The sequence below is a fragment of the Odontesthes bonariensis genome, chromosome 6 (genome assembly GCF_027942865.1).
Source record: "Odontesthes bonariensis isolate fOdoBon6 chromosome 6, fOdoBon6.hap1, whole genome shotgun sequence".
Classification (NCBI taxonomy): domain Eukaryota; kingdom Metazoa; phylum Chordata; class Actinopteri; order Atheriniformes; family Atherinopsidae; genus Odontesthes; species Odontesthes bonariensis.
In genome coordinates this window covers 15,074,027-15,099,589 of record NC_134511.1, presented here as the reverse complement: position 1 = coordinate 15,099,589, position 25,563 = coordinate 15,074,027, and the positions used below count along the sequence as shown (strand labels likewise).

Genomic DNA, 25,563 nt, shown 5'->3' with positions numbered 1-25,563 from the left:
ACAACTAGTTGAGAACAATTTAACCAAAGCGAACTTAATTAAAAGCATTGCTTACCAGATGGAATAACTCCAAAGGTTGCCTTGCACTCTGGTGTGGCACTGATGAACTCCCTCATAAGGGCGCATTGCTGCTGGCTTGACACCGCAAGCTAAATAAACAAACGTCTCTCCCGTCACACTGTTCTACGCCACTGTTCTTTCCGGTGTTACACCAAATTCTGCGACCCATCATATTCTGCGACCACAGGGGGCGACAGCGTACATATGTCTGGTTGAGGTCTAAAAGTTTATCATTCATTTCAAACCAAATTTTTAAAAGACATTTAAAACTACTTATAAGTATGGAAAAAGTAGAAAACATTCATATTTTGTGTTTTTATTTTAGAATAATAATTAGGGGGAGAAAAACTATGCCTGAATTTAGGCTAATACACAAGTGGTGTAGTTGCGTCTGTTGTCCAGTGGGGAGTGCTGCAGCAACCGGAGCACCCCACTTCCTGCGACCCTGGCAGCGGCTACCGGCACACCTCATTAACAGGTTTATTCAAGGGCGTAACTTTGGGTCTACCATTGGGGGGGTTAAACTCGCAGCATATTTATTTATTTATTTAATCATTTTCTTGCTCGCTAATTTGCCATTCCTGTGTTAGAAATACATTCTGATACTTTTACTGATTTAGGCTACTTAACGTAAATGCAGCAGTTCACTATTTATGCCATAACGACACAGTAGTTAAATTCAGTGTTTAAGCACTAGCCAACATTGGCAGATGACAAGAACTTAAAGATTAATCAATTTCATCACTGTATTGGCACCTACATGCAGCAAATGTATTATGCACAATGCAACTCTCGATACATCACACAATACAGGGTGGCACACTGGAGAGCAGCTTGCACCTTTATTCTGAACTGATTTCACATATTGCCCACTCACTATCACATTAAGATTGCTATAAATTAATAATAATATTATTAAAGGAGTCAGACCTGTTACTGATGGTGAACTTGTCTTTAATGTCGGGTGTGTTTCCAGAGCCACTAAAAAAAAGCTGTAATCAAACCTCTGCTGAAAAAGGACAATCTTGACAAGACACAAATGAACAACTACAAGCCTATCTCAAATCTCCCATTTTTAAGTAAGATCATTGAAAAAGCGGTTTTACAACCACTTAATTACTTTTTAAAACAAAACAACTCAGGGCTCTCAAGTCTCACGCAATGAGCGTGAGACACACGCATTTCAACAAGTTCACACGCTCACACGCCACACATGCCATTTCTCACGCTGAGAAATGATCAACTTCGTCGCACAGAAATTATAATGGCCTATACTATAAACGAGTCAATGGCAGGTGCGCTCGTACAGCTCAGAAGCTGTCTTGATTTAGCAACCCATCGGAAAATCACAAAATAGAATTTCTCAGCCAATCACAAAACAGAATTTCTTGTTGCCGGGTGAGGTCTGAAATAGCTTTCAGCTGCAAGCACGCGTCCCATGAATGCACAGCGGACATAACCTTTATGCTCTGAATGCGTGCAGAAGTTGTAGACGAGCTGGAGGTGGAAGAGAACCGTCAGGATCTTCAGCAGGTCATATCTTCATTTATTTTAATCTTTTGTTAGTTACTATAGTTTTCCTACTCCTTGTAAAAGACCAATACCTGCCGCTTAAAGTGTTCGTTGGAGTAGTACCTAAATATTCAGCACACACTCTTTGACATGAGCAACTTAATGAAAAATGAAAAATATGTAGGAGTGTAATTAGGCTTCCGTGGTTAATTCTTTTCAAATGTGACTGGTATGAACAGATTCCCAAGACTATCTACATTTGCCAAACTGGTATTAGTTCTGCCACACTGAAATGCTGATGCAGAGAGGGTTTTTTCCATGGTGGGGCTCAATAAAACCAAGACCAGGAACACTTTGTTTCTGAATGGAACTCTGTCATCCATCATGACTGTGAAAATGGCTGACATTGAGCCACAGTGCTTTAAATGGGAGCCCCCAATATCAGTCATCAAACATCAAAATCTGCCACAAACACTTACATTACAGATTATTTAAAACATGATACTATCTTGAAATGAAATGAATGAATAAAGAAAACAAATAAATGTTATTCATTCAGAATTTTATGATATTTTTTGATGATTTGATTTGATGATATTGGGGGGGTTATATTAGCTGGATCTGATTTTTGAGGGGGTCATGACCCCCGTAACCCCCGTGCAAATTACGCGCATGGGTTTATTTGTGTACTATTTAGATGGGTGGTTATAAATAACTGATGCAATAGCTCGAGAAAATAGACAGACAGTAAGCAAGTCAGTCGGTCACTTCCAAACTGAAAGTATCAAATGAAAGTTGAGTCTCTGTCAGTATGATGTCAGCATTTTGTAGATGGCATTCCTTCCTAGTGATGGATGACGAGAAATGGTTGGCAGCAACCCAAGATCATCTGAAATCCAGTATGTCAGTTTCAGTCTTATCGGAAAAATGATTAAAAAAAAAACTTGCTTCACAAGTTTGACCAGCTTGCTGATTTGAGATTGATGGCACAGTAAAATTCCACAGGGAAATATTTCAAACTACATCATAGCCAGTTAACTAAAGCCATCCAAGCATTACACGTAAGCCTATACGAATTTTATCTTATTTGATTTTGTTGTATTTTACTGCTTTCACTGTTCTTTTATTGTTTTTATTTGTTTTGACTTATTCTTCTCTTTATTTATTACCTACTGTAAAGCACTTTGGTACATCGTAATGATTGTTTGTAAAGGGCTATATAAATAAAATACATTTACATTTACATCTCTTTATGTTTAATCTTTATCTTAAGTAAAAAAAAATTGTGACGTGTGCATTAAATCAAGTGAAAAGTACATCAAGTCATTGGCATTGTTAGCTTTAGCGGCCTGTAATGAGGCACTGCCATGGCCACAGCTCATAAAAAAGCCATTCTTCTCCCTGGCAGGGCTTGTGTGTTTGCTCTGAAATGTTTATTGGGGGTATGAAGCACCCAAAAGGCCTGGAGAATATCGGTCGCTTGATTAATGCTGTCTGGGTGGATCGCAGCACGTCGTCGCTCCTCGCTCGATTACTCAGCCTGCTCGACGTACTGTTGCTGCGCAGCGCTCAAAGGCAGAAGTGTCCGACCTGGGAGAGCAGAGTGAGGCTGGAGAAGAAGAGCTCAGGCTCACAGAGTAGCAGAAAAAAACACCGTCAGTCCATGTCCACGGGCTGTAACCTCTGGACCTAAGCCGCCGCAGCTTCCTCTCTGTTTTTGTGCTACGCCGGGACGGAGCAGAGAGGGCTGCAGCCAGGATCTTGTCAGGGCTGTAAGAAGTTTCCACGCTGAGTTTCAGTAGTCGTTTTTTGGGGTGAGCTGACTGAGCTTGCCCGTCGCGCTTCTCTCCTGCTCCGGCCAGCCAGCCATAAGTGAGCCCGCTTGTCCGGCTCTCCCATCCAGCTGTTTGGGAATCATGGCGCTCAGAGCCAGAGCGCTGTACGACTTCAGCTCCGAGAACCCGGGGGAGGTGTCGGTGAAGGAGAATGAAATCCTAACTTTGTACAGCGAACAGGACATCGAGGGCTGGTTCGAAGGGACGAACAGCAGAGGAGAAAGAGGACTGTTCCCCGCTTCGTATGTGGAGATCCTGAAGAGCGACGCCGCCTCCACGCTCAACAACAACAACAGCAGCAGCAGCACATCTGGCGACTCTTACAAGGACTCGCGGTACGCCAACATCCCATCGGGAGGTTTTGACGCTTCTTATAATCCCAAAGTTGAAAATCCTTCTAAACCACCTCCTCCGGGTTTGAATGCGTTCTCAGTCCCGCTGCAGCAGCAGCAGCAGCAGCAGCAGAACACTTACCAGCAGCCCAGCCAGGGCAGCGATGATGACTGGGATGATGACTGGGATGACAGCTCCACAGTGGCAGACGAACCGGGGACTGTGGGAGGAAGGTACCGCGACTTTGAAGGCAACGGGCCCTCCACATACAGAGTTTCAACATCCTCAATGGCTCGAGGGAACGCGCAGCAAGCCAAGAGCTCGGCCACAGTCAGCAGAAACCTGAACAGGTTCTCCACCTTCGTGAAGTCCGGAGGAGAGGCGTTTGTGCTCGGGGAGGCGTCGGGGTTTGTTAAAGATGGGGATAAGATCTGCGTGGTGATGGGCCAGCATGGCCCGGAGTGGCAGGAGAACCCTTACCCATTCGCCTGCGCAATCGACGACCCCACTAAACAAACCAAGTTCAAGGGCATGAAAAGCTACATGTCCTACAAGCTGACCCCCACCCACACGCAGAACCCGGTGAACAGGAGGTATAAGCACTTCGACTGGCTGTATGCTCGCCTGGTGGAGAAGTTCCCCGTCATCTCAGTGCCACACATCCCAGAGAAGCAGGCCACGGGGCGCTTTGAGGAAGACTTCATCTCCAAGAGGAGGAAAGGCCTCATATGGTGGATGAACCATATGACCAGCCACCCCGTCCTGGCCCGGTGCGACGTGTTCCAGCACTTCCTCACCTGCAACAGCGCGGACGAGAAGGCCTGGAAGCTGGGCAAAAGAAAGGCGGAGAAGGACGACATGGTCGGAGCCAACTTTTTCCTCACCATCAGCCCCCCACCCGCTCCGCTCGACTTCCAGGAGGTCGAGAGCAAAATAGACGGGTTCAAGACTTTCACCAAGAGAATGGACGACGGCGCCTTGCAGCTCAACGCCACCGTCAACGAGTTTGCGCGCAAGCAGATCGGCGGCTTTAAGAAGGAGTATCAAAAGGTGGGGATGTCTTTTAAGGTCCTGAGCCAAGCCTTTGAGATGGACCAGCAGGCATACTCTGTAGGACTCAACCAGGCTATCTGCTTCACGGGAGACGCATACGAAGCGATTGGAGAGTTTTTCTCTGAGCAGCCCAGCAAAGATCTTGACCCAATCATGGATTTGTTAGCTCTTTACCAAGGTCACCTGGCAAACTACCCAGACATCATCCATGTCCAGAAAGGTAAACTAACAACACTCAGATATTTCCTGTAGCTGATTTGTCAGTTTCTTTGAGGAGGCTTTCTTATGTCAAATACACGTTTTCCAAATGTCAGGAATCCCAGATAGGGGCCCAATCTATTATATTCTGCTACTTGCATTTCTTTTGGACTATTACTGAATTATTAAACGCAAGGCAGGGCAATTGTGAATTAATTAGGCTATACAGAGTCAGCATAAACCTCCAAAACTAAACTGAACTCCTCAGGTAATAGGCTGAAAAAATACAAGTTGAAATCCCAGACCAACGCTTGGGGACAAATCTCATATAAACATAGTGCAGCAGCCAGCTTACAATGAGGCTTATGTCAATTTGTTAAACACATAGGTGTGTTTGCCTTTGGAAACTGCTTGCTACCACTGTTTGACTGAATGGGGAGGCGCCCATCCCTTTGGGTTTTCATTTTTGTTGGTGTATTGACACAGAGAATGTCCTGCCTTACTTCTTCACAAAACAAGACTGGGAGGATAATCCATCATAAATGGCCACCGTTGTGTTTTCTAGTCTTTGCACCGACAAACAAGATTGTTAAACTAATCTGGTCCATCCTCCTACAGACATAGAAAACAAGTCCAGCATGTACATTTGGTGTGTCAGCCCTGCAGGTCAATCTTAATCTGCTCTCTCTGGCAAGGTGGCGGCCCTAAATTTTGACACCATATTTGATTATCCAGTAACTACTGTGTTCTAGTCTTAGTGGGTGAATTGAGAGATGTGGGTTTTTTAGTTCTGCGTGTTGTGATCGAGGTATTTGCTTGCTGCTCAGAAGCATGTTGCTATTGAAATGGTTTGCAGTCCTTTGCAGCAATAGGTCTGGTAGAACACTTTTAATTTGATTTAATGAGAAAAGCGATCGAAGGGTAGGCCAGTCACAATTAATACATAATCGCCTGATCGGAATGATTTGATTTGCCTGCGACCATTTTCCATGATCATTAAAGTCACTTCTATTCGGCAATATACGAACAGCTGGATAAATAATTTCAACAGCTGTAACATCTGGGTAAAGATTCAAAGGAATAAAGAATACACACCATTTCCGCTCCATTTCTCTGCAGTGGTTTAGTGATACCAGCTGTTTATCTCAAGATACTGCGTTCTAATCTTTGGCAGACAGGATATTAATAAGCATTTGTTGACTTTAACGTCTTCAGTCCCGATCACCACAGCCTAACTGTGTGCACTTTTGGGCTGAAACAGATCACCTAGAGCTAATGCTCATAGAAAAATGAGCAGAAAAGGTTGTGGTGTTAATTGTGAATATTATGATAGTTAATGGTCCACTAAAATTTTGTGATAGCGGCAAACTAGAGCCATAGAGTCTAAATATTTTGCATAAGCAGGCTTCTATAAGAAAACTCTGAAAACGTGAGGTAGGAAGTGTTCACTGCGTAATATGTTTGTTCGGGTGATCGGGCAGTAGTCTTTGTGTGAGAGAACAGTGGCATGGTTTTAAAATGTTCAAACTGAGAGATTTATTTATAATGTGTCAAACATTTAACCACAGCTTGATTCCGCTTACAACTTGTTAAAGGTAGGGTAGGAGATCCTGGATTTTGAGTCCAGCGAAGCTGCATTTTGAAAATACACAGGTAAAAAGTCCCAACCCTTTTCTTCACTTTTCCCCCGAAGGCACGCCTCTAGAGTACATGAACGCGCACGAGCACGAAGGTGCACGAGCGCTGTTCTGACAGCAAGCATCGATCGTTGCCGTATTTAGTATTTAGTTTATGCTAACTATACGTTTAATAATGCTAGGTGCTAGCCAAGCTGGCTCTAGTTTAGCTTCCTGCCAAGCTTCTGGACGTTCACGGAGCAGGGTACGCGCACAGGGAGAAGGAGGGGGAGGGAGGAGCAGATTGCAGTTTGATAGACGGCATCAGAATCCAATCATTGTGAACGGTCCGTTCACAATGATTGGATACTGTTTTTCCTAGATTGTACGTTCTAGAGGCCACTAAAACTTTTCATATTTGTGTCAAAACTTTTAATTAATTGGTTGCAATGGGGGTGTGAAGAGTATTTCAAGCAATATGTAAAAAAAATGTTCCAGAAAAAGATCCCCTACCCCGCCTTTAACTTGTACTCACAACGTGAGCCTTCACTCTATTACGCCCAAATGTTCATACTGTTGCAGTACTTGGCTTGTTTCCATGACACTAGAAAAATAAGCTGTTATTGTGTTAGTCAAACCAAAACTGTCATTTTAAAGTGCTTGCGAATGTGAATATGTTTGTCCAACAGAAATAGAATGAAATCGGCACGGGATGAAAATTGGACTAACACAGCCAGATAATGCAGTTGGGGATCAAATCACTCCTTCACTTATACGCTCAACTGGGCTAAAATGGTTCGAGGCGCTCTGTTCATACTTCAAAGTTCCAACTTTTTTTTTTTTCTTCTTTTTTTTTTGTAAAAACAATAAATCACAAATGTATAACAGCATCATCTGACAAAATCAGCGTTCAGATAAATAGACGTAATTTTTATTTATTTTTTTTCAATTTATTTTTTGGGCTTTTATGCCTTTAATGGATAGGACAGTTTAGAGAGACAGGAAGCAGGGGGCAGAGAGAGGGGGAACGACATGCAGCAAAGGGCCGTCCAATGCGGGACTCGAACCGGGGCCAGCTTTAGCGAGGACTATAGCCTCTTGAACATAGGGCTTCTGCTGTACCCACTACAGACGCCACAGACCACTCCAGATAACTAGACGACAGCAAGTCTGCACCGACGTGTTTGTTGATCTCCCACAGAGAAGGTTAGAAATGGCAGAGTGCCTTAACGTTTTCCCGCCCGGTTAACAGTCTGACAAACTTCAGTCAAGAACTCGATCCTGCTCCCGTCCATGTATACTGGGGCCAGGGTGGTGGTCCAATTAAAAGGCAAAGTCTAGATGAAAACGTAACTTGACTCTACTGTGCATGTGACCGCACTGTTTGGTAGGCCTGTCCTTGTCACTCTGATATGTGGTGTGACAGTGTGACACGTCGTTTTCTGTCAGTGGGTAATGGTTTTTATCATTTCATTATGTTATGGGCTGCGCGGTGGTGTGGTGGCTAGCAGTGTCTTGCCTCACAGCAAAAGGTTTCGGGTTTAAATCCCAGCTGAAGCCTTCCTGTGTGGAGTTTGCATGTGCTCCCCGTGTATGAGTTGTTTCCACATTCTCCGACCTCCTCCCACCATCCAAAAACATGCATGTTAGGTTGACTGGTGATTCTAAACAGTCCGTAGGCGTGAGTGTGAGTTTGCTTGCGTCGTTGTCTGTTTCATCCAGACCTGCATGTGGCCCTGGTGTACCCTGCCGCTCGCCCAATGGCAGCTGGAACGGATGGATGGGTGAATGGTTATGTTGTGTGCAAAACTAAACTTTAACAACTAAGCAGAAGGAATGTTTTTGGAAACCCGGTATGCATGAGAATGGAGTGGCGTTCAACTGTGATATTATCTGTTCAGACATCCATATAAAAGAAAACATGCAACTTAAACCAAACCACTCCCCGTCCCTGCAAGTTAAACCTCACTAACAGCTTTTTTTGAGTATCTACATGTGCCAAAATATGTGCCTTTGTGGTATCATTTTCAGCTCTTACATTTGACCAGAAGATATGCTGTGTAGGATACAGGACATGGGCCAGTGTGTGCTTGCATTTACTCCTTCCCATTGCATGTGTTGTTCCCAGTTGGGCTCTGCTGTGTTTTGCAAATGTATCCTTATATTTGCAACTCTGAGGCTGCCACACTAGTTAAGTTTAGCTTTATGCCGGTGACGGTGCCTGTGGACATCTTGCTTTGGTCCCCACAGACACTGGATGCATTCACGCCACAATAGACTGAGCAGGGGGAAATAGAACAGGCTGTGTTTAGGCTGCAGTGGGACACAAACTTCCCAGTCAGCTCAAATCAAGTTTGCCACATAGGCCACACACAACCCAAATAGGGTGACAAAGCCATTTACACAGTCTGGTGCGATAAGCCCAGCCTAATTCCACAGATAAAAGAGATTTGGAAGACCTTGCTGCTGGCATAATGTAAAGAAAAAAAGAAACGCACGCAATGATAGGCTGGAAACTGAGATGGCAAGAGCCTCTTGGTGCATAATGAATCAGAAAATGCTTTGATGACATGTTGTTCTTAATGATCTTAGGCCGTTCAGTCCTTCTAAGTTCAGAGAGTTTTTATTTGTTTACATTTGTGCATTCCCTCTCCCCTGGATAATTTTGCAAGTGAGGAAACATTCACAAATCCTTTCCATTTATAGGAAAAATGGAAGCGAAAAAGATAAATTCACCCTGCAACAGGTTAGAAACATGTATAATGCCACATTGACAGTAAGATGGGATTTGTTTGAGGTCCAGAGAGCGTTAATTCACCACTTGACAAATGTTCTGGGTTTTTTCTGTTTTTGTGCTCTTTGCCTTCTTCTAAGTCTTGTATATATCACAGTTTGTAGCTTGGTCCCATCTGTAGCCGGATTACATGCAAACGAGTTGTCCACTCAAGTGTCAGTCCCCTTTTGCACAGTGAGGCTTATTGCTGTCTGCACTCGCTTATGCACCTGACCAGACATTTGGCCACATCCTTTGTTGTCGTGAACCAAAGCACACATTTCCTCAGCCGAAGTGGATGCACAGAAACTCGCTGTTAGTTTGGACCAAAGGACTGTTTATCCGTGCAATAGCAGTGCACAGGGAGAGCAATATCCATGACTTTGAATCCTCCAGGCAAAAAATGGTAAAAACCTGCCGACTATGTCAGAATGTCCCTGGAGGTGGTCTTGCAGTCATATCACAGCTGCTCTCTGTGGTGAAAAAAGGAAACGTGTCAAAGCAGCTGTATATCCGACGTATCGATAGCTGGATTACATTTTGAGCTTTCTATGTCAGTCTCATAAGGACTGCAGACACCAGGCAGGTTTTGTATTTGTCCCGGTTGCCAGTGAAATGTGAGCAGAGGGACTTATTGATCTCCACCTCTGCAGGGACACCATTAGCCATTAGTGTGCAGCTTCACAGGGACAATGCTAGCTCATGCTATTGATTTGCTTTGCTTTCAAAAGGTCTTTACACCCTTTATTTTTATCTCAAACTGGTATTTAGACATTGACAGCACAAGGGTCGAATGTATCTTGTATTTCAAGCACTGGAGAAAGAGGCAGGAAGGGGTGGGTGTGTTTTTTTTTAAAATATCCACTTTACCCCATTTTCAAAGAAAGCAGTGTAGATAAATGTGGTTTAACCTGCTGCCAAAGAAGCTACAGTACAGCTTCTGATACACGAGGCAAGTAAAATGTGAATTTGTCTGTTAGGCTTAACATTAATTATAAAATGCGGTCCAGCAGCTTAAAGTACAAGTGTGAACATCATCTTTTTGTCCTTTAAATCAGAGTTGATATGCTACATTTGTCGAGGGCGTTTAAGCGCTTCTTAGAATAAAAATACCTGTTGATTCTGCTGTAGCTTTATTAGATCACTACTCACTCCTATCAGTTTGCAAGCAGTTAATGTTTCTGTTTTTTTTTAATCAAAAATGCTCACACATAAGCCTTTATCAGGCTGATAATATGAACTGCAAACTTACATGCTGCATACAGAACACTAATTCCATCATATGTAAAGCCAATACACTGAGTTCAAGTTGACTTGGCCTACTTTACCTTGATGTTGACCCTTTTTTTCCCCCCACACTTTTATCACCACATGAAGTGACAAAACTGTGGCTGGCAAGTAAAGGGAAGTACCAGTTTACAAGATTGTTAGATTTTCCTAATGAATCATCCTCCCACTTCTGTTGAAATGCTGCAGGTCTGTCTGATATATTGTTACAGTGTATTTAAAAGTCCCCCACTACACAAGTGGAAGATAGAGGTAGTGGAGTGATGAGATATAGGGGAATGCTGCTGGCTACTGGGTCACGCTAACTCGGTGTTGTGTAACAAGGGATTACGTAAGAGCTGAAACGACTGCCTCCAGTGAGCCCACAAGGGCTCAGTGCCACCTCAGAACACCCAGGCAAGACTTCAGTACAGGCCATTATCGGCACTTTTTCCTATATAGTGTGTTGCTTTGTAAGCCGTATTTGTTAATATCGATGATGCTGTGGTTTGGGCTGTAATTAGTAGCTTTATGTCCTGAAAGCCTTTAGATTTATGACTGAAATACTTGTCTATCGACATAGACGATCAGTAGCATTAAAGCCGGAAGCCAAAGAGGACAGAAGCAGAAGTGAGGGTTTCACTAAAAGACATCAGACGCAATTAAGCGTCAATAAGGATGAAATCTTTAGTTTTTGGAAGTCTTGAATCAATCTTTTAATTACCATACTTGTTGCATTGTTTTGTTATTTATTTATTGATTTAACTGAGGTGTTGAAATAGATTTTAAGCTTTACGGAATCTGAATATCAGAATCCTACCAACAAAAAGGTAAATCCGAATGTATTTCAGTAAGGATGCATGATGTTGGCTTTCTGCTATTCCGATATTTTCTAAATTCTCCTATGTATGTTAGCTGCGGGTAGTGACCAAAAGAACAAGATAGCCAGTGCATAGAGTCAAATTGAGCTTCTTCAGAAGGATGTCAGGGCTTACTGTTAGAGGTACTGTTGGAAGATCAGTTTATCCAGACAGAGCTCAGAGTAAAGCTACCGCTTCCCAGCATTGGATTGTACCAGGATTGTACCAGGAAATATAATGTCTCAGCTGCCTTTGGAATACCTCTGTGCCTCACTGGAAGGTTTGGACATCAGGTGAATGAATGGAGACGCTTACCTCTAGACCGAACCCAGATTCCTCCCCATGGCCCCACAGTTGGCTCTACCCTGCAGTTTAGCTGAGGATAGCGCCCCCTTGTCTTTTGGGAATCAACAGGTAGTGGCCATCCAGCCATCCACACGGCCCTCAACACCACAGTTAAAGGGATATATGACCACAACCTTTTGATCCTCAAAAGAAAAGGGACACCTTACCTTCGCAAAACTAAAGGGATCGGGCCATGTGAAAGAGCCACTGGAAGCCATCATAATAAAAGATATATACTGTATTTGCAAAAATCAACTCAACCAATCTATTTGTTGGTTTCAACTTGTTGATTAGTTAAATGATTGAATTAGTTGCTTTTTAAAACAAATGTTAACATGGTAACAATTATTCCTCCTTATTCTCTTCGAACGCTTTCAAAACACAGGAAGCCAGAGACCTTTATAGTAAACACCTGTGGGATTTTCCTTCAGGCCACTGGACATCTGTGTTGGTTTCCGTTTGATCTTTTCTGCACTTCAAACTTTTCCTGCTGTTCCCTTTGCCCTCTTTCAGCCAATTTCTGTTTTACATCAACGCTAATTTCAAAGATCTGCAAGACTGAGGGAGCCACAACCAGAAGGTAAACTGGATAGATTCTGAGGGAAAGGTTGAAGAGAAAATATACTCTGTAAAGGTTGCCTGCGTATACAAAGTGTGCTTGATTAGGAAAAAGGCAGTCAGAAGGTGTTCCTGTGAACTTTAAGGGGAAGCCGAAAGGGTGGTGGGTTCGGTCTCTAAGTCCTCTGTGGTCTCACATTTCAGAAAACACACTGCCTGAGTCGCAGTTTCAGGAGGACTGGTGACTCAGCACACATAAAACATCTTGCATGCTAATACAGGAAGTTTTGCTTCATGCCTTACAGGCACAAATCTCATCTCCACCCCTAAAAACACTTAAATCCAGGTGGATTACATTTGACCATCAGCTAGTCACACCTTGCAAGACGTTTTCGTTGTCTTGCTTAATGTGTATTTCAAACAATTACAACATATCAGTGGCAACGATGAGCAACGTCACGTTCCTATGTTGGACGTCAGCAGTGGTTATCTGTGTTTCACAGTATTGAGCAAACTAACGATTGAACTAGATCAAATAGGAACAGTAATTATTTTCACCATCAATTAAACTCCAAAGGTTTTTCCTATTTGTTAAATGTGAAAGAAAAAAAAAAAGAAACACTGAAAGACAGAATCAACAAGTCCTAATAAATGAGAAATTGCCAATCTAAATATTGGGTATCTTTTCAGAAATGCTCGCTGTTTCCTATGTAGCAAGGGCAGAAGAGGTTTTTACAACCCCAACTTCCTCTTTTTTTGTGTATGTTGGAGAGTTATTTTTGACAAGAACAAAGTCAAAGAGCCACAGAAAACCCCAAGTTATGTAAAGGACATACATTAGCTTGCATGTTTTCATCCTGACCAGTTTGTCTATCTTCGGCCGTCCTGTTCACATACAATCACATCCTGCCAGTTTCTGCTGCTTTACAACCGAATACTTATTGCTCAAAACATTTCTCGCTTTAGTCGTCCAGAAAACGTCAGCAGTTTCGTCAGATGTGAGTCTCTGGTGTTGTGACCATGCCTTCTGCTTCCATCTTAACCATCTGTCTGGAAACCACGTTTAAGATTTACAGCGGAACAACTCAGGGTTTATTCTGCAGATAGCAAAAAAGCGCGGAGGTTATAAACCACCGTCTCCGTCCTCTTTCACCAATAGATTCCACCACGGTGACGACAGTGGCACTGCTTTGCTGTATGACAGCTCAGAGCAGGCGCCAGTGATACTCTCAGTTTGAGTGTGAATACCAGGAGTTCTAAAATGTGATTTGCTGTCAGATGTGTTATAACGGTGCTTTTCTCTGCTATAGCTGCTCTGGAACTAAAAACAACAACAAAAAGAAACGGCTAAATTCAAGAAGTAATTCAAATTAAACTCACTCACCATTTACTTTTCACACATGCTTCAGTTAGATAGCATGAAAGAATCATTGAGCTAATTACTCGTACTGAACGTTTGAAGTTTACAGTTGTATAATAGAAATTATTTGAATTTTTTTCTAATAAATGAATCCCTGACCTCCAGGTCAAGTAGGGAAGAACAGGCTTCTTCTTCTACAACTCCAGTTCCAAAACAGTTGTGACACTGTGTAAAATGTAAAAAAAAATAACAAAAAAAACCAAACATGATGTTTTAATATACAAATTTTACAAACCAATATTTTATTCAGAATGGAACACGGACAACACATGAAAACACACATGAAAAACCCAAGCTGATCTTGAATTTGATGGCCGGAACGCGTTATATATGTTTTATGTTTTAAACTCTTGCTCGGAGGTTTTAGCAGGTGAAGCTACTTTATAAACCTGCTCAGGTATTGTAAAAAGCTGAATCCCGGTGATGAAATCATGATTACTGTAAAACAATCAGTCACCGACTATTTTTGAGTACTGAGTATTTATTCAACCGAAAAAATAAAAAATAAAAAATGTAGTTGGACTCCTTTCCACACTTGTAGAAAGCAAGAGCCTTGCTGCTGAACAGAATGGAGAACAATGCCTGATTAACTTTCATATTAAGAATTAAAAGCTGTAATGAAACAAAACCTTATTGGTTGCATTGTCGTGGTTGGTTAAGAAAGCTTTCTGCAGGATAAGATGATTTCATATATTATCTGTGCTGAATAACCTGAAATAAAGCTGAATATCCCAAGGAAAACTGTAGCCCCGTTCACTTTCATTCTTACAGAACCCAGTTACATATTTGGACATGTATGACTGAGGTTGGATTACAGCTTTCTTGTCTTTCAATATAACGAGAAAATATTCTGAGATAGACGTTCACCAGTGTGTTATGCTGCAGATGTTGTTTGCTTTGAATGTGAACGTCTGAAATTCCCTGCCCTCTGATTAGTTGCTATATCTTTTGTTTTATTACGCGATGACATTTAACCCTTCAAAATAACAAATGCTGCTTATCCCAGGAAGTAATTTCAAGGGAGCTGATAAGCTGTCCATGCTCACATTTTGGAGGCAGTTGCTAATGTTGTTTGTTATATGTTCTCAAAATTGCCTACTGCCTTGGTTGTTGTTATCAGAACACTCATCAGAATACCCCTAAATGGTTTGAGAAGGCTTTCAAGTGGCGTAATGTCATAGATATTTTTAGAGTCGGGGCCCTCACATTCTCTAACTTTAGATACAGATGTGGCTGCAGTTCCCAGGGAGTTTGGAGCAAACTGGTCATACTCAAAAGTCATTCTGCTTTTTGGTCATTTTGGTCCAAGTCCCTTGCAAATAAATGTGTTTTGAGTTTGCCACGTAAAAGAAAAAAATCGTAATTTACCCTCCCAGCCAAAGGTGAACGACTAAAACGGCAAAAGAAAATAGGTTTCAAAATCATTAGAAAAACAGCTTCTCTAGCTTGAGACACTGCAGATGCTGATTGGCAGATCTCAGACTAGCTCAAATAAACGGCACTAGTACACAATAAAAGGAATGGAGTTGTTATAAATGAGCCGAACCACATAGATGTGAAATTCCAAACCCACACAGCAGATATTAGATTTTTTTTATCACCTTCCAGCTTGGAACTAAGTTACCAACTTTTTAAAATTGTGCAGTTTACTCTCAGGTGGGCGTGTCTTGCAGCATCAGTCACTGGTTCAACATGGGGTGAATCTAGCAATGATAAAACATATCACAAACATAACAACCTGTCAATCACAGCTGTTCCTGGTGAAGGTTTATAAAACTGAGGTTAAAAATTAGGCAGGTGTTGATGGTGAGCCTCAACACAGTCCACCAAGCACTGACTGTAGTTACTCTAGTGAGTACAGTTCTCTTGATAGATCAGTAGTTCTTTAACCTCCATTCTTCACAAAATCATATCATACACTGTGTAACGTAAGTAAGAACTGTGTTTACAATACTGAATTAGCGTTAAACTACTTAAAAAGTAGTTTAAAAACATGGATGCCACTTGAAAGTTGTTTTCATGTTTTCTTTTTAGATTGGTATCTGGATGTTGCCTTTCGGCTGCCTTTTTATGGAGTGATAACTCCCATTAAGTAGTTGTTTTATTTTGTGTTATAACTGTATATGTGACTATAGACCAATTAGTATAAGTAAATCTTAATTCCTGCTCTTTTTTCACCGCCAAACAGGAGCCCTGACAAAGGTGAAAGAGAGCCAAAAGCATGTGGAGGAGGGCAAGATGGACCGGGCACAGGCAGAGGGCATCAACGACCGCTGCAACATCATCTCCTTTGCCACGCTGGCTGAGATCCAGCATTTCCACCAGATCCGTGTGCGAGACTTCAAGGCACAGATGCGGCACTATCTCCAGCAGCAGATTGCCTTCTTCCAGAAAATCACAGGCAAGCTAGAAGAGGCTCTGCAGAAATATGACAATGCATAATGGATCAGTTGTCTCATCCTATTGGTTTTATCCCTCGTGATGAATGACCACGCACCTCCCATGGCTAGACAGTGGTATTTTTGGCAAACAACTGCCAGTACTACGGACTGATGAATGCTGCAGGGCGGGATTTTCAAGAAGAAGAACACCTCAGTAATTATGAAATTGAAAAAAAAAATCCATATTTCTTTGTTTGTTGGACATATTTTTTAGGCACTGGATGTCCTTGTTGAAGAGTGGACTTTTATAAAGTTAGACCAATTTTTAACACAAACAAAACATTTCAGGAAAATCAGAAATAATGATGGTTCACCTCTTGGTTTGGGGCATGGGTGAATTAAATCAAATCATGTTATGACCTGCAGAGAGGGAAACCTGCATTTACTGCTGCTTACACATCTGATGCAATACATCAAGTGTTTTTAGCCTTACAGCGTTTCACTTTCTAAATGACCGCTGAAGTGACTGCCACTCCAGGAGCAGTGATACTCATGTGGCCAACACACTGCCTTCTTGACACACTCAGCCTCCCCCTGGAATTTTTCTTCTCTGACAAACAGGACAGAATGTTTACAGTCTCCTCACTGAGCAGCCACTGTCACCACTGTCTCACTGTGCCTTCTGATTATGTTTCTATGGTCATTTTTTGTTACTAGAAACTAAAAGCTCTATGTACTTTTTATGTTGAAATATATTCTATTTGTTTTTACAAACTTTGCAGCCTCGGGGTAAAAAGATCACTGTGCTTTCAACAAGGGCAGTGTTTTTATGGGAAATTATATTACTCGATTGTGCCGTTTGTTTTCTAAATGACTCCGGGATTGATCTTTAACAGTGTGACAGCATCAGAATCAGGGATTACCTGCTTTGACAATTAAAATCCTTTCTTCACCCCGTGCACAGCGAGCACTAGTGCCGATTTAAGCATGCAGAATTTAATGGACAAGTGTAATGAACACCTGCTCCATGTTCTACCTGAATTTGCGCTGGCAAAACTTTGGTTTCCCAGGCTCAGTTTTGGTGTAGCGTTCAGGGGCCGAGGGCAGAAGGTCCCTCACCGGTTTTAATGATGCAGTCATTTTGATAGCACAGTTCTTAACAGATCTACTATACTGATGTTTTTAACCTTTATGATGCCGGTTGCATTATAAAGAGATTAATGTAGAAGCAGAGATGCTAAATAAATTCATCCTCCACAGAAAAATGTTGGCCGACTCTGTGTGTTTTGTCAAAAACATGAAGAGGTGATATTAAGTCCACAACAAAAAGGAATTATTCTCGTTCCAGAAAAGATCGTCAGGACATTTGACACAATGACATTAGAAGAAGTGTCACAGATTGTCACAAATTGATGTGACAATTGGACCAAAAGCAAACCTTTTAAAATGCACGCAAGCATGTTTGTCCGAGCAAAATTGTATGAAACTGAAGTTCTCAAATCTGGGCTAATACACCCAGATAATATGGCTGGGGGATCTAATCATTCTCTATGTATATGCTCAGCTTGACCTAAATGGACATAGGGGCTATGCACATGCTCCAGAGTTCATTCCTCTTGTAATTTTCTTTGTAAAACCACAGGAATGGAAACTGCCCCCGTGTGATGATGAAGCCCCGTTTCCACTATACAGTCCGGTACGGGTCGGTTTAGAACGGTTTGCTTATTTTAGTGTTTCCATTACCACCAAAGCGCACCGGTCCCATGGAACCCGTTACCATTTTTGTAACCCTTGTGCTTGGGGTACCTAGCACACAGGACCAGTTCCAGGCTCTGCTCTCCGTTGTTTGTGAGGTGGCTTAGCAGCGAGAGCTCGATGGCGCTGTGCGAAACTAAAAAGTTTTCCAGCTGATTGCCGCTAAAAATGGCAGAGAGTGGTTTCAACCGGACGGCGAGCCAGCCAAGCTTCTTCGCATTAAGCTGAAGAAGCTTGGAGGTGCTTCGAAATTATGGATGCTATTTACGCTTCGGCACGCACTCCGCCCACCCCTGAGGGTCCCCTTTGTACAGTGGGAACGCAAAGCTGACCCCAAAGCGACCCGACCCATACCGTACTGATACGAAGTGACCCGAACCGTACTGACAGTGGAAACCAGGCTTTAAAGACTACGTCTGTGCTGTCAATTCGGCTAAACTTACGTCTCCCACTGAGAAAGTTAGAAGCGGTAGAATGTCTTGAATTTTTTTCCCACATAGTTCACAGCACTGCAACATCAGAAATACTTCAGTCAATAACTCTCACTTTCGCTTTCCTGCGTTTAAATTTGGAGAAGGACTTTGGTCCAATTTAAAAACCAGATTGTCCATCTAACCACACGTTCTTCCTGAAGTATCTGACATACTTCATTATTGTCTAAGCTATTCTATCTTTTCTTACTAACCTCACCATGACACACATTTGCATTGTAATTGCCTGTTAGATCGTTTGACACACCTCAAATAAAGCAGAACTGGGGTTTTTAAAAGGGGTGCCTGAAAGAGAGAGGAGTCAAAGCTGGGGGTTTCACACAGAAAGCAGCAAAGTGCTTCTGCAATCAACTCTTTGAGGTAAATTAACGTTCTTTTACACATGAAAGCATGTGAACATATTCTTTTTGTTATTGGTCATTTAATATGCCTATTGCTGACCGCTTCAGTGCAGAGCGTTTCTGAGAAAAAGAAGTGGGGGGAAGATCAAAAAGTGCCTCAAACACATGTCAAATAAGTAGAGGTCATGCAACTAATGTAGTGTAGCCACTGATCTATTTTACATTGCTAAAAAGACAAAGACAGCAAAGTGTATTCTGCAGGTTTCCTTGGCTGCGTCCCTGGAGGACTGGTGCTCCGTGTCTGTGTTTCATGCTCTGCTCGCAGATCTGCTGACAGCACAGAGCTCAGCACAGCCATCTGGGACATCTGGTCAATGTTAAAAATGTCAGGGTGGATGACAGTGAACACGTAGAGAACAGGAAAAGGTCAGAATAAGAGCTTTTCATTAGCCATCATCACCACCACCGTTTCTAACAAAGAGGTTATCTGACTTTAGATTTTTGTCCTGCACAGAATGTCAGATTGCAGGAGGAAATGTTTCCCATACATGCTGGCTTCTGTTTACTATCTTGATGGCGCTTACGTTGTCAAATATTTTCGCATGATAACAATCCAGTTTGACAGATGTAATGCTGGACAGATGATAACTGCAGGAGGTTCAATGACTGCTCGGTCACAGCATGAAACACTTTGCATGTGAGCACATGTTAGTGAAGTAAATGTTAGGTTATTTGTCCTCAAACTTTCCTCAAGACCTCCCAACTTGAGAAAATGTGCTTTTCTGCCACTGCTTAAAACCAGAATACAGAAAATTACACTTATCTGAAGGTTTATGACAGAACCGTATAGTCTGCTGCTGAGATGAAGGCACTTTTTAAAAAATTTTTAAAAAAGTAAATCGCTAGAAGAATCGTACGCAATGCTTCCAATGCCGATGCAAGTCTCACACCAAAATGGGTCAATGTAAAGCCCGGTAGCTTCACAATTTAGGCCCCAAACTGTAAAGTTGCTACACTCTCTGGCCTCCATAAATGTTCCCTACAATTTACACTTTATGAAACTATCTCAAAACTCATATTTTGAAAAAAAATGCTTAGACAGCAACCGGACAGGGTGGAGGGTGGTGTTACACATCGGGCTGTCATGCTGCAGAACAGTTTGAGCTCCATTTGACCTGATAAAAGATTGCCCACCTTGTGGAACTTTGCTGTTAGTCGTTGTCGGTTAGAGGGTTAGGCGCAAAAATGCTTGCAATATAGTATAACTGGCCTCACAGGTCACAGTTTTCTCACAACGGCGCGATAACAGTTCGCTTTAGCGTGCCAAGTGTTTGTTTAAAACATAACAGCGGAGGGTGGAAGCAGCTGAAAATGTTCCCCTTGTTTTTTTTACACTTGTTAAAGCATATTGAACAGCCATTGGTGCACACTTGTGGGTTGGATTTCACTAGAGTAACAGTGTAGTTATTAACATGTTTTTTCTTCTCATGAGGACATTTCGTCTTCACACAACGCTGCTGTTTGTCACCCTGTAAACCCTGTAAGTCCTTCCAAATCAGCGGAGGATACGAACAGCTGAAGACAGAGCTGAAGCCTCGGTTTTCTCACGTTCGTTCGCCTCAGATGGCGAGTAAAAGAAGCGACTCTGTACTGCAGATTTAACCGTGGCTGAGGAAAGTTGTGCAATCATCAATGTTTGAAGGATACAATTCAATTTAAAGGAAACATAAATGTCTCCACCATTCATCCATCAGGTAAATAGACAAAATGGCCAAAGGATTGCACGTAAAAGTGCTTTTTTCATGGTGGTTTCTCACTGTTGCACAGCAATTATGATGAAACTGACTCGCATTTAAATGCTCATAATGTAGTGACTGGAGACTGTTCTTGGTTCAAACCGCATTATACAGGGAAAGTCAGTGATATACATCATTCAGCAATATTTACAATTTGTTGTTTTGCAAATTTGTCAGGTAAGTATTGAGAAATGTCTCTGGAAATATGACACAACGGTGGCATGTTGTTATTTCTGAAAAGCCGCTGCACCACCAAAGCGTTTGGCCTGTGGTCACTTATCTTTACCAACTGTCACTGCAACTCTTACTGCACTTTTTGAAACGGTTACAAAACGCACGACGACGACATGCAACATGCAAAGCGAATTGTGCAATTTTCGAGCTGTTTTATCCCCCTGACTCATGACAATAAATCCCATATTTGTTGAGATGTTTTCCGTCTTCATTACTGACAGCCTGCCACCTGTGAGGTGACACTGCTGTCATTGTTGTTAATAGCTTTGTCTGCGGGAGCTTTAATTTTCTCATATTGCCCTCCAGCTCTCATTTCTCCTATTGTAGACTTTGCTTTTCATTTTCTACACACTCAATAAGATCTATAGCCTTTTGAATTCTCAGTCCTTGCGTGGATACTGCCAAAGCCTGAGGAAATGGGTGCTCCTATTTTCACAATATTGCTCTTCCCGGCCTGAAGCTTTGCTTGCTCTAAATTGTGAACATTATGAATGTTACTTGTGACAGTCACTTGAGTTAGCTTGTTGTGAAAGGTTGAAATCAACATGATATTATTTCCACTTATCACATTAACCTCAACTTGATTAATAACCTTTAGTTAGGTCATCATCTTCAGTGCAGCGCACTTATTTTAAGTGTGTGTGTGTGGGGGGGGGGGGGGGGGGGGGAATGTTCTTACCACCGTTTATCAGACAAGAAACTCTGATTGTTCACATGACAGAACAGTGTCAGCAGCAGGTTACATTCCACAGACGCAAACATCTGTCAAGTGTCTGAAACGAGCAACCACAAGACAAGCACTGGAAATACCTTCCAGATTCTGCAGGGCAGCCTGTGAGCTGCTGGGTGAAAAACAGGGAGCATACAAGGTTTTCTGTCGGATTGGTTCTGAAAAACAACGTGTAAACAAGAGAGTCATAGCATTTCAGTGCTAATGAGAAACATCAGATGTCCTCAAATGTTATCACTGCTCCCATGAGACTTGGCTCTCTTCCTTTTGGACTTGCAGCGGCTCTCTGGAATGCGCCGAATGTAGCACAGAAACATCCTGTACCTTTGCAGTTGGCCACACAAATCAGGAAAATCTGGTTGTACCTCCTCCCCACGTGAGTATTAGACTGCTTATCTTTATCCTTGCAAAGAAGTAGCGTTTGTTGTACCTTTTCTGTTTTCATAAGAGCCAGGGTTTGTCCAGCGGTTGGTGCTGAGAAGCAGAACAGTAGTCGAGTGAACAGTGTTTCTGCTTCTTATGAGCAGGCACTGATGCTGCATTTGACCGCATCGATTTCAAAAGTGACTGAATCACTGTCTCAGGATCCCCGTGCAGACCTTGGTACCCTGCATGCACCTGTGTGTCACTTTAAATAGTTTACAGACACAAATCATCACCTCCCTCTTAAGAGCTCTTACGCTTTCAGGACATAATTTCACACTTGACTCCAGATTGAGTTTGACCCTGACTTCCCCTCATTGCCTCAGCAGATTAAAGCCTTCCAAATGTCACATTATAATGGCAGGAAATGCCCCGAGGCAAACCGCAAATATTTCGTTTCGTAGTATTCCTGTATCAAAAAAGGAAGTGCAAAACCAAACAGGATTTCTGTTAAAAGGAAATGGGTTGTTTTAGATGGCAGGACGATATATTTCAAGCTGAGATGAGAGTATGAAACTGGACGTCAGTGCATGTGGCTTGAAACTGTGGCTCAGGAAACAGTTAGCCAGGTCACAATTTTCTTCTTTTTTTTTTTTTTACTGGAGACTCTCTGATATTGGCCATATGCTTTGGATTGTTATCACGCTGGAATATTCTTTTTTGTTCGGACCCTATCTGAGCTTTAAAATGTTTTCTCTCAATGTTTATCAGGCCTCTCCGTGGTCCTGCACAAACTTCAGTCTTGGAGCAGAAAAAGTTTTGTTGTTCGTATAGGTTGACATAATGGAGCTGTCACAGAGGATCTGATTTCCACTGATGACCTCTGTTTCAGTTTTGACCACTTGCCCAATTGTTTTTCAGCTTTAGATTTTTGCAAGCAGCACACTGTCATTGGGGTCATTTCTCACAAGGCGCCCATGACAGCTCATATTAGTGCTTCTGTGCCTCGATCGATCTGTCTCCCCCCGGCTTACTGCTGCGGCTGTGCTTCCAATGAATCTTCGATGGTCGGTCAGCTTTCTCCATTTCTTTTTCATTTTTTTCAACATTGTTTTCACTTCTGTGGTAATGTGGGTGTAGGTGTGCCTGTAATTCACAGTGGTCCTTCTAAACAGTTTGATTGGGATTGTTAGAAAGCAGAAATATCCCTTTTTGCAACTTGAGAAAATAATGTGAGACACTTTTGACTCCTGAGATATTTCACAGGAGTCTATTAATCTCCATCAACGCTCCTGGTCAGATGACTTTGGGTGGTTGTCTAGGACCCTAATGTTAAACATTTAAGGTCTTGTTTCTGTCCACCTGGTGAACAGTGTTGAATTCTTTTAACTCTAATTTTGCTCTCTACAAACTCCAGATGAAGATTTTTGGTTTATTATTCCCACCTATGTATATCAACCTGTCAGCCGTCTGCTCTTTGGATCTAGACACACTATAGAGAACGTTGGAAGTTGAACACCCAAAACAGGGTTGAATTGGAAAAATGTATAGAAGATTACACAGATCTTTATTTATAAGGGAGGAAATATACGTATTTTCCTCATCACTACTCATGTTTTCGACGATCAAAATGACAGAACTGAAATATTTCTGGTTCATTTCAATAAAGATCAACGAGCATAAACTCAATATAATCATATAATAGTGAGCAAATGAAGGCAAATCACTTCAAGCATTCATTTAAACGAAGCGCATGAATTATACATCTTGTGTGTGGGCTCAGGCTTAATTCTAGCTCTTCCATGTCGTCATTTCTTTGATCAAAATGCCCAACAATGACGGGAATTTTAGTTCTTTAACATTCAGGTCAATTGTGGGACAAAATAAAAAATCCTGTACTTCATGACTGTCTCTCCTCTTTGTCTATGCAGGTACAGCAGAGGAAAAAGTTTAAGTGTTATGTCTGTTTCATTTTTTTTTCCCCCTCCTAGTTCATGCTTTTGGAATGTGAGGCGTTTGCCTGCACTCAGCATATTCCTGCTGAAGGGGATTCTGGCTGGATCTGTTTTCAATTACTGCCTGGCCTTTACTGGCCTTTGATCCTGCGCTGTGGAAGAGGGGAGAACCTGCCATGACACAGCTGACAGATTCAGGTGCAGAGGGGAATTCTGAGCACCGAGGCGCTGTTTTAGCCTGATTCTCTGTCTCAAAGGAGAGAAAAAAACAACAACACAAGGCCAATGGTTTCGCGTTACAGTCCCAGCGGTGCGATCCTTTCATGGAAAACAGATCACTGTGAGGAAGCGTGTGTGAAGCCCTCCTGGCCTCCCCTGAGACTTGTGTTAAGTGTGTCCCCTGTGGATTTTTCATTAAGGTTTCCTCTTTTCTTAATCTTCTTCACATTTATATTGGTTTGAACTGAATACTCAATTTAAAGCCAATAATCATCACTTGTCTGATATTTGACCAAAAATCACAAATTTAGGAAACAACACGCAATCTAAATTCCACTTGTTAAGTCACATGCAACAATGCGTCCTCGTGTGTACAAAACTTTATTGTTTTTTTTCACATAAGACCTGTGTTCATCGATGTGGAAAGTGTGGTCGGCGTGGTTATCTGCTGACAGATGAGGAAATGACTGTGGTTGGCCATGTGAAGTTACACGTGTTCCTCCCTTTTAAAACAAAGATAACATCAGTCCTCTGTCTTCTTTGGTTGGTTTTTAGCACACCATGCATCTGACATACTCACTCTGACACGTTGCTAAAAGAAACTAATAGCACTTCAGTAATATGTGGACTCAGAATACAGCCACTGTGTGTCATTCCTCACCTGTTCATTTAGTCAAACAAGCACAACGCAAACTCAATAAAAGTCGGTGAAGTGAACTATTTTCTTGATAATGTCTATTATTTTTTTTTTACTTATTTGTAGTAATTGTTATTTATTACTCTGTTTCATTAAGTAAAGTAAGCGTCTCCTCCTGCGAGGCTACATGCAGATTGGGTGTAAATGTACGTGTTGTGTTTTATTTAGCTTTAATGCAGTGGCATTACAAGCCCATATTGGTCATGCAGGAAGTGTGATTAGACAACCATGTAGGCCCGGTCAGCCGCTCCCATGAGATCATGGACTGACCTCAGCACTGCAGCACCCTGCCCACTCCCGGGGGCGAGGCCACTTCTACTGGAAAAAACTCTGACAAGCTACACCCTGCTAATAAACATTATTTTGGTCTAAGATCACATTTTCTTTATCTAAAAAAAAAAAAAAAAAAAAAAAGAGAGAGAAAGAAGAGAAAAATCCCTGGGCTTAGTTTGAGTTAGAATTAATATAGTACGCTACAGCCTGCTTAGGTGGCTGTGGTTTGAAATAGCAGGAGAAAGACAACAAACGATGATTTCTTTGGGTTTGTTTGGTACCATTTGACTAGAATCCAGATCCTGGCACAGTCACACCCATTCAGCTAAAAAAAAAAAAAGAAAAAGATTATCAAGACATTTTCCACAGGGGCGTTTTGCCAGGATGTAAATGCCCGTATTAGGCACACCTGACTTTCTGGGGCATTTAACCAGACAGCTACATAGTATGAAAACACATTTGTGAATAAAGCAGGTACCTCTCCCATGAGTGTGCTAAT

The 25,563-nt window shown here is 42.1% G+C and overlaps 2 protein-coding genes across 2 annotated transcripts in view; one reads left to right on the top strand and one right to left on the bottom strand.

Annotated features, from left to right (window-relative positions):
- LOC142382072 (ADP-ribosylation factor-like protein 15) overlaps positions 1-175 on the bottom strand; it is a 104,416-nt gene extending 104,241 nt beyond the window's left edge. Inside the window, exon 1 of the mRNA XM_075467536.1 lies at positions 56-175. The gene's annotated coding sequence lies outside the window, so the exon portion shown is untranslated. The remainder of the gene's footprint in view (positions 1-55) is intronic.
- Positions 176-3,119: 2,944 nt separating this feature from the next.
- snx18a (sorting nexin 18a) lies at positions 3,120-17,475 on the top strand. The gene is made up of 2 exons (XM_075467533.1): positions 3,120-5,013; positions 16,018-17,475. The coding sequence occupies exons 1-2, from the start codon at positions 3,489-3,491 to the stop codon at positions 16,269-16,271; spliced, it is 1,779 nt and encodes a 592-aa protein (XP_075323648.1). The 5' UTR covers positions 3,120-3,488; the 3' UTR covers positions 16,272-17,475.
- The last annotated feature ends 8,088 nt before the right edge of the window (positions 17,476-25,563 follow it).

What these genes read in the sequence shown, in the direction of transcription:
- snx18a (XM_075467533.1), top strand. Translation starts at nt 3,489, where the DNA reads ATGGCGCTCAGAGCCAGAGCGCTGTACGACTTCAGCTCCGAGAACCCG. An exon ending in CATCATCCATGTCCAGAAAG is followed by an intron (nt 5,014 to 16,017) that starts GTAAACTAACAA and finishes ACCGCCAAACAG; the next exon opens with GAGCCCTGACAAAGGTGAAA.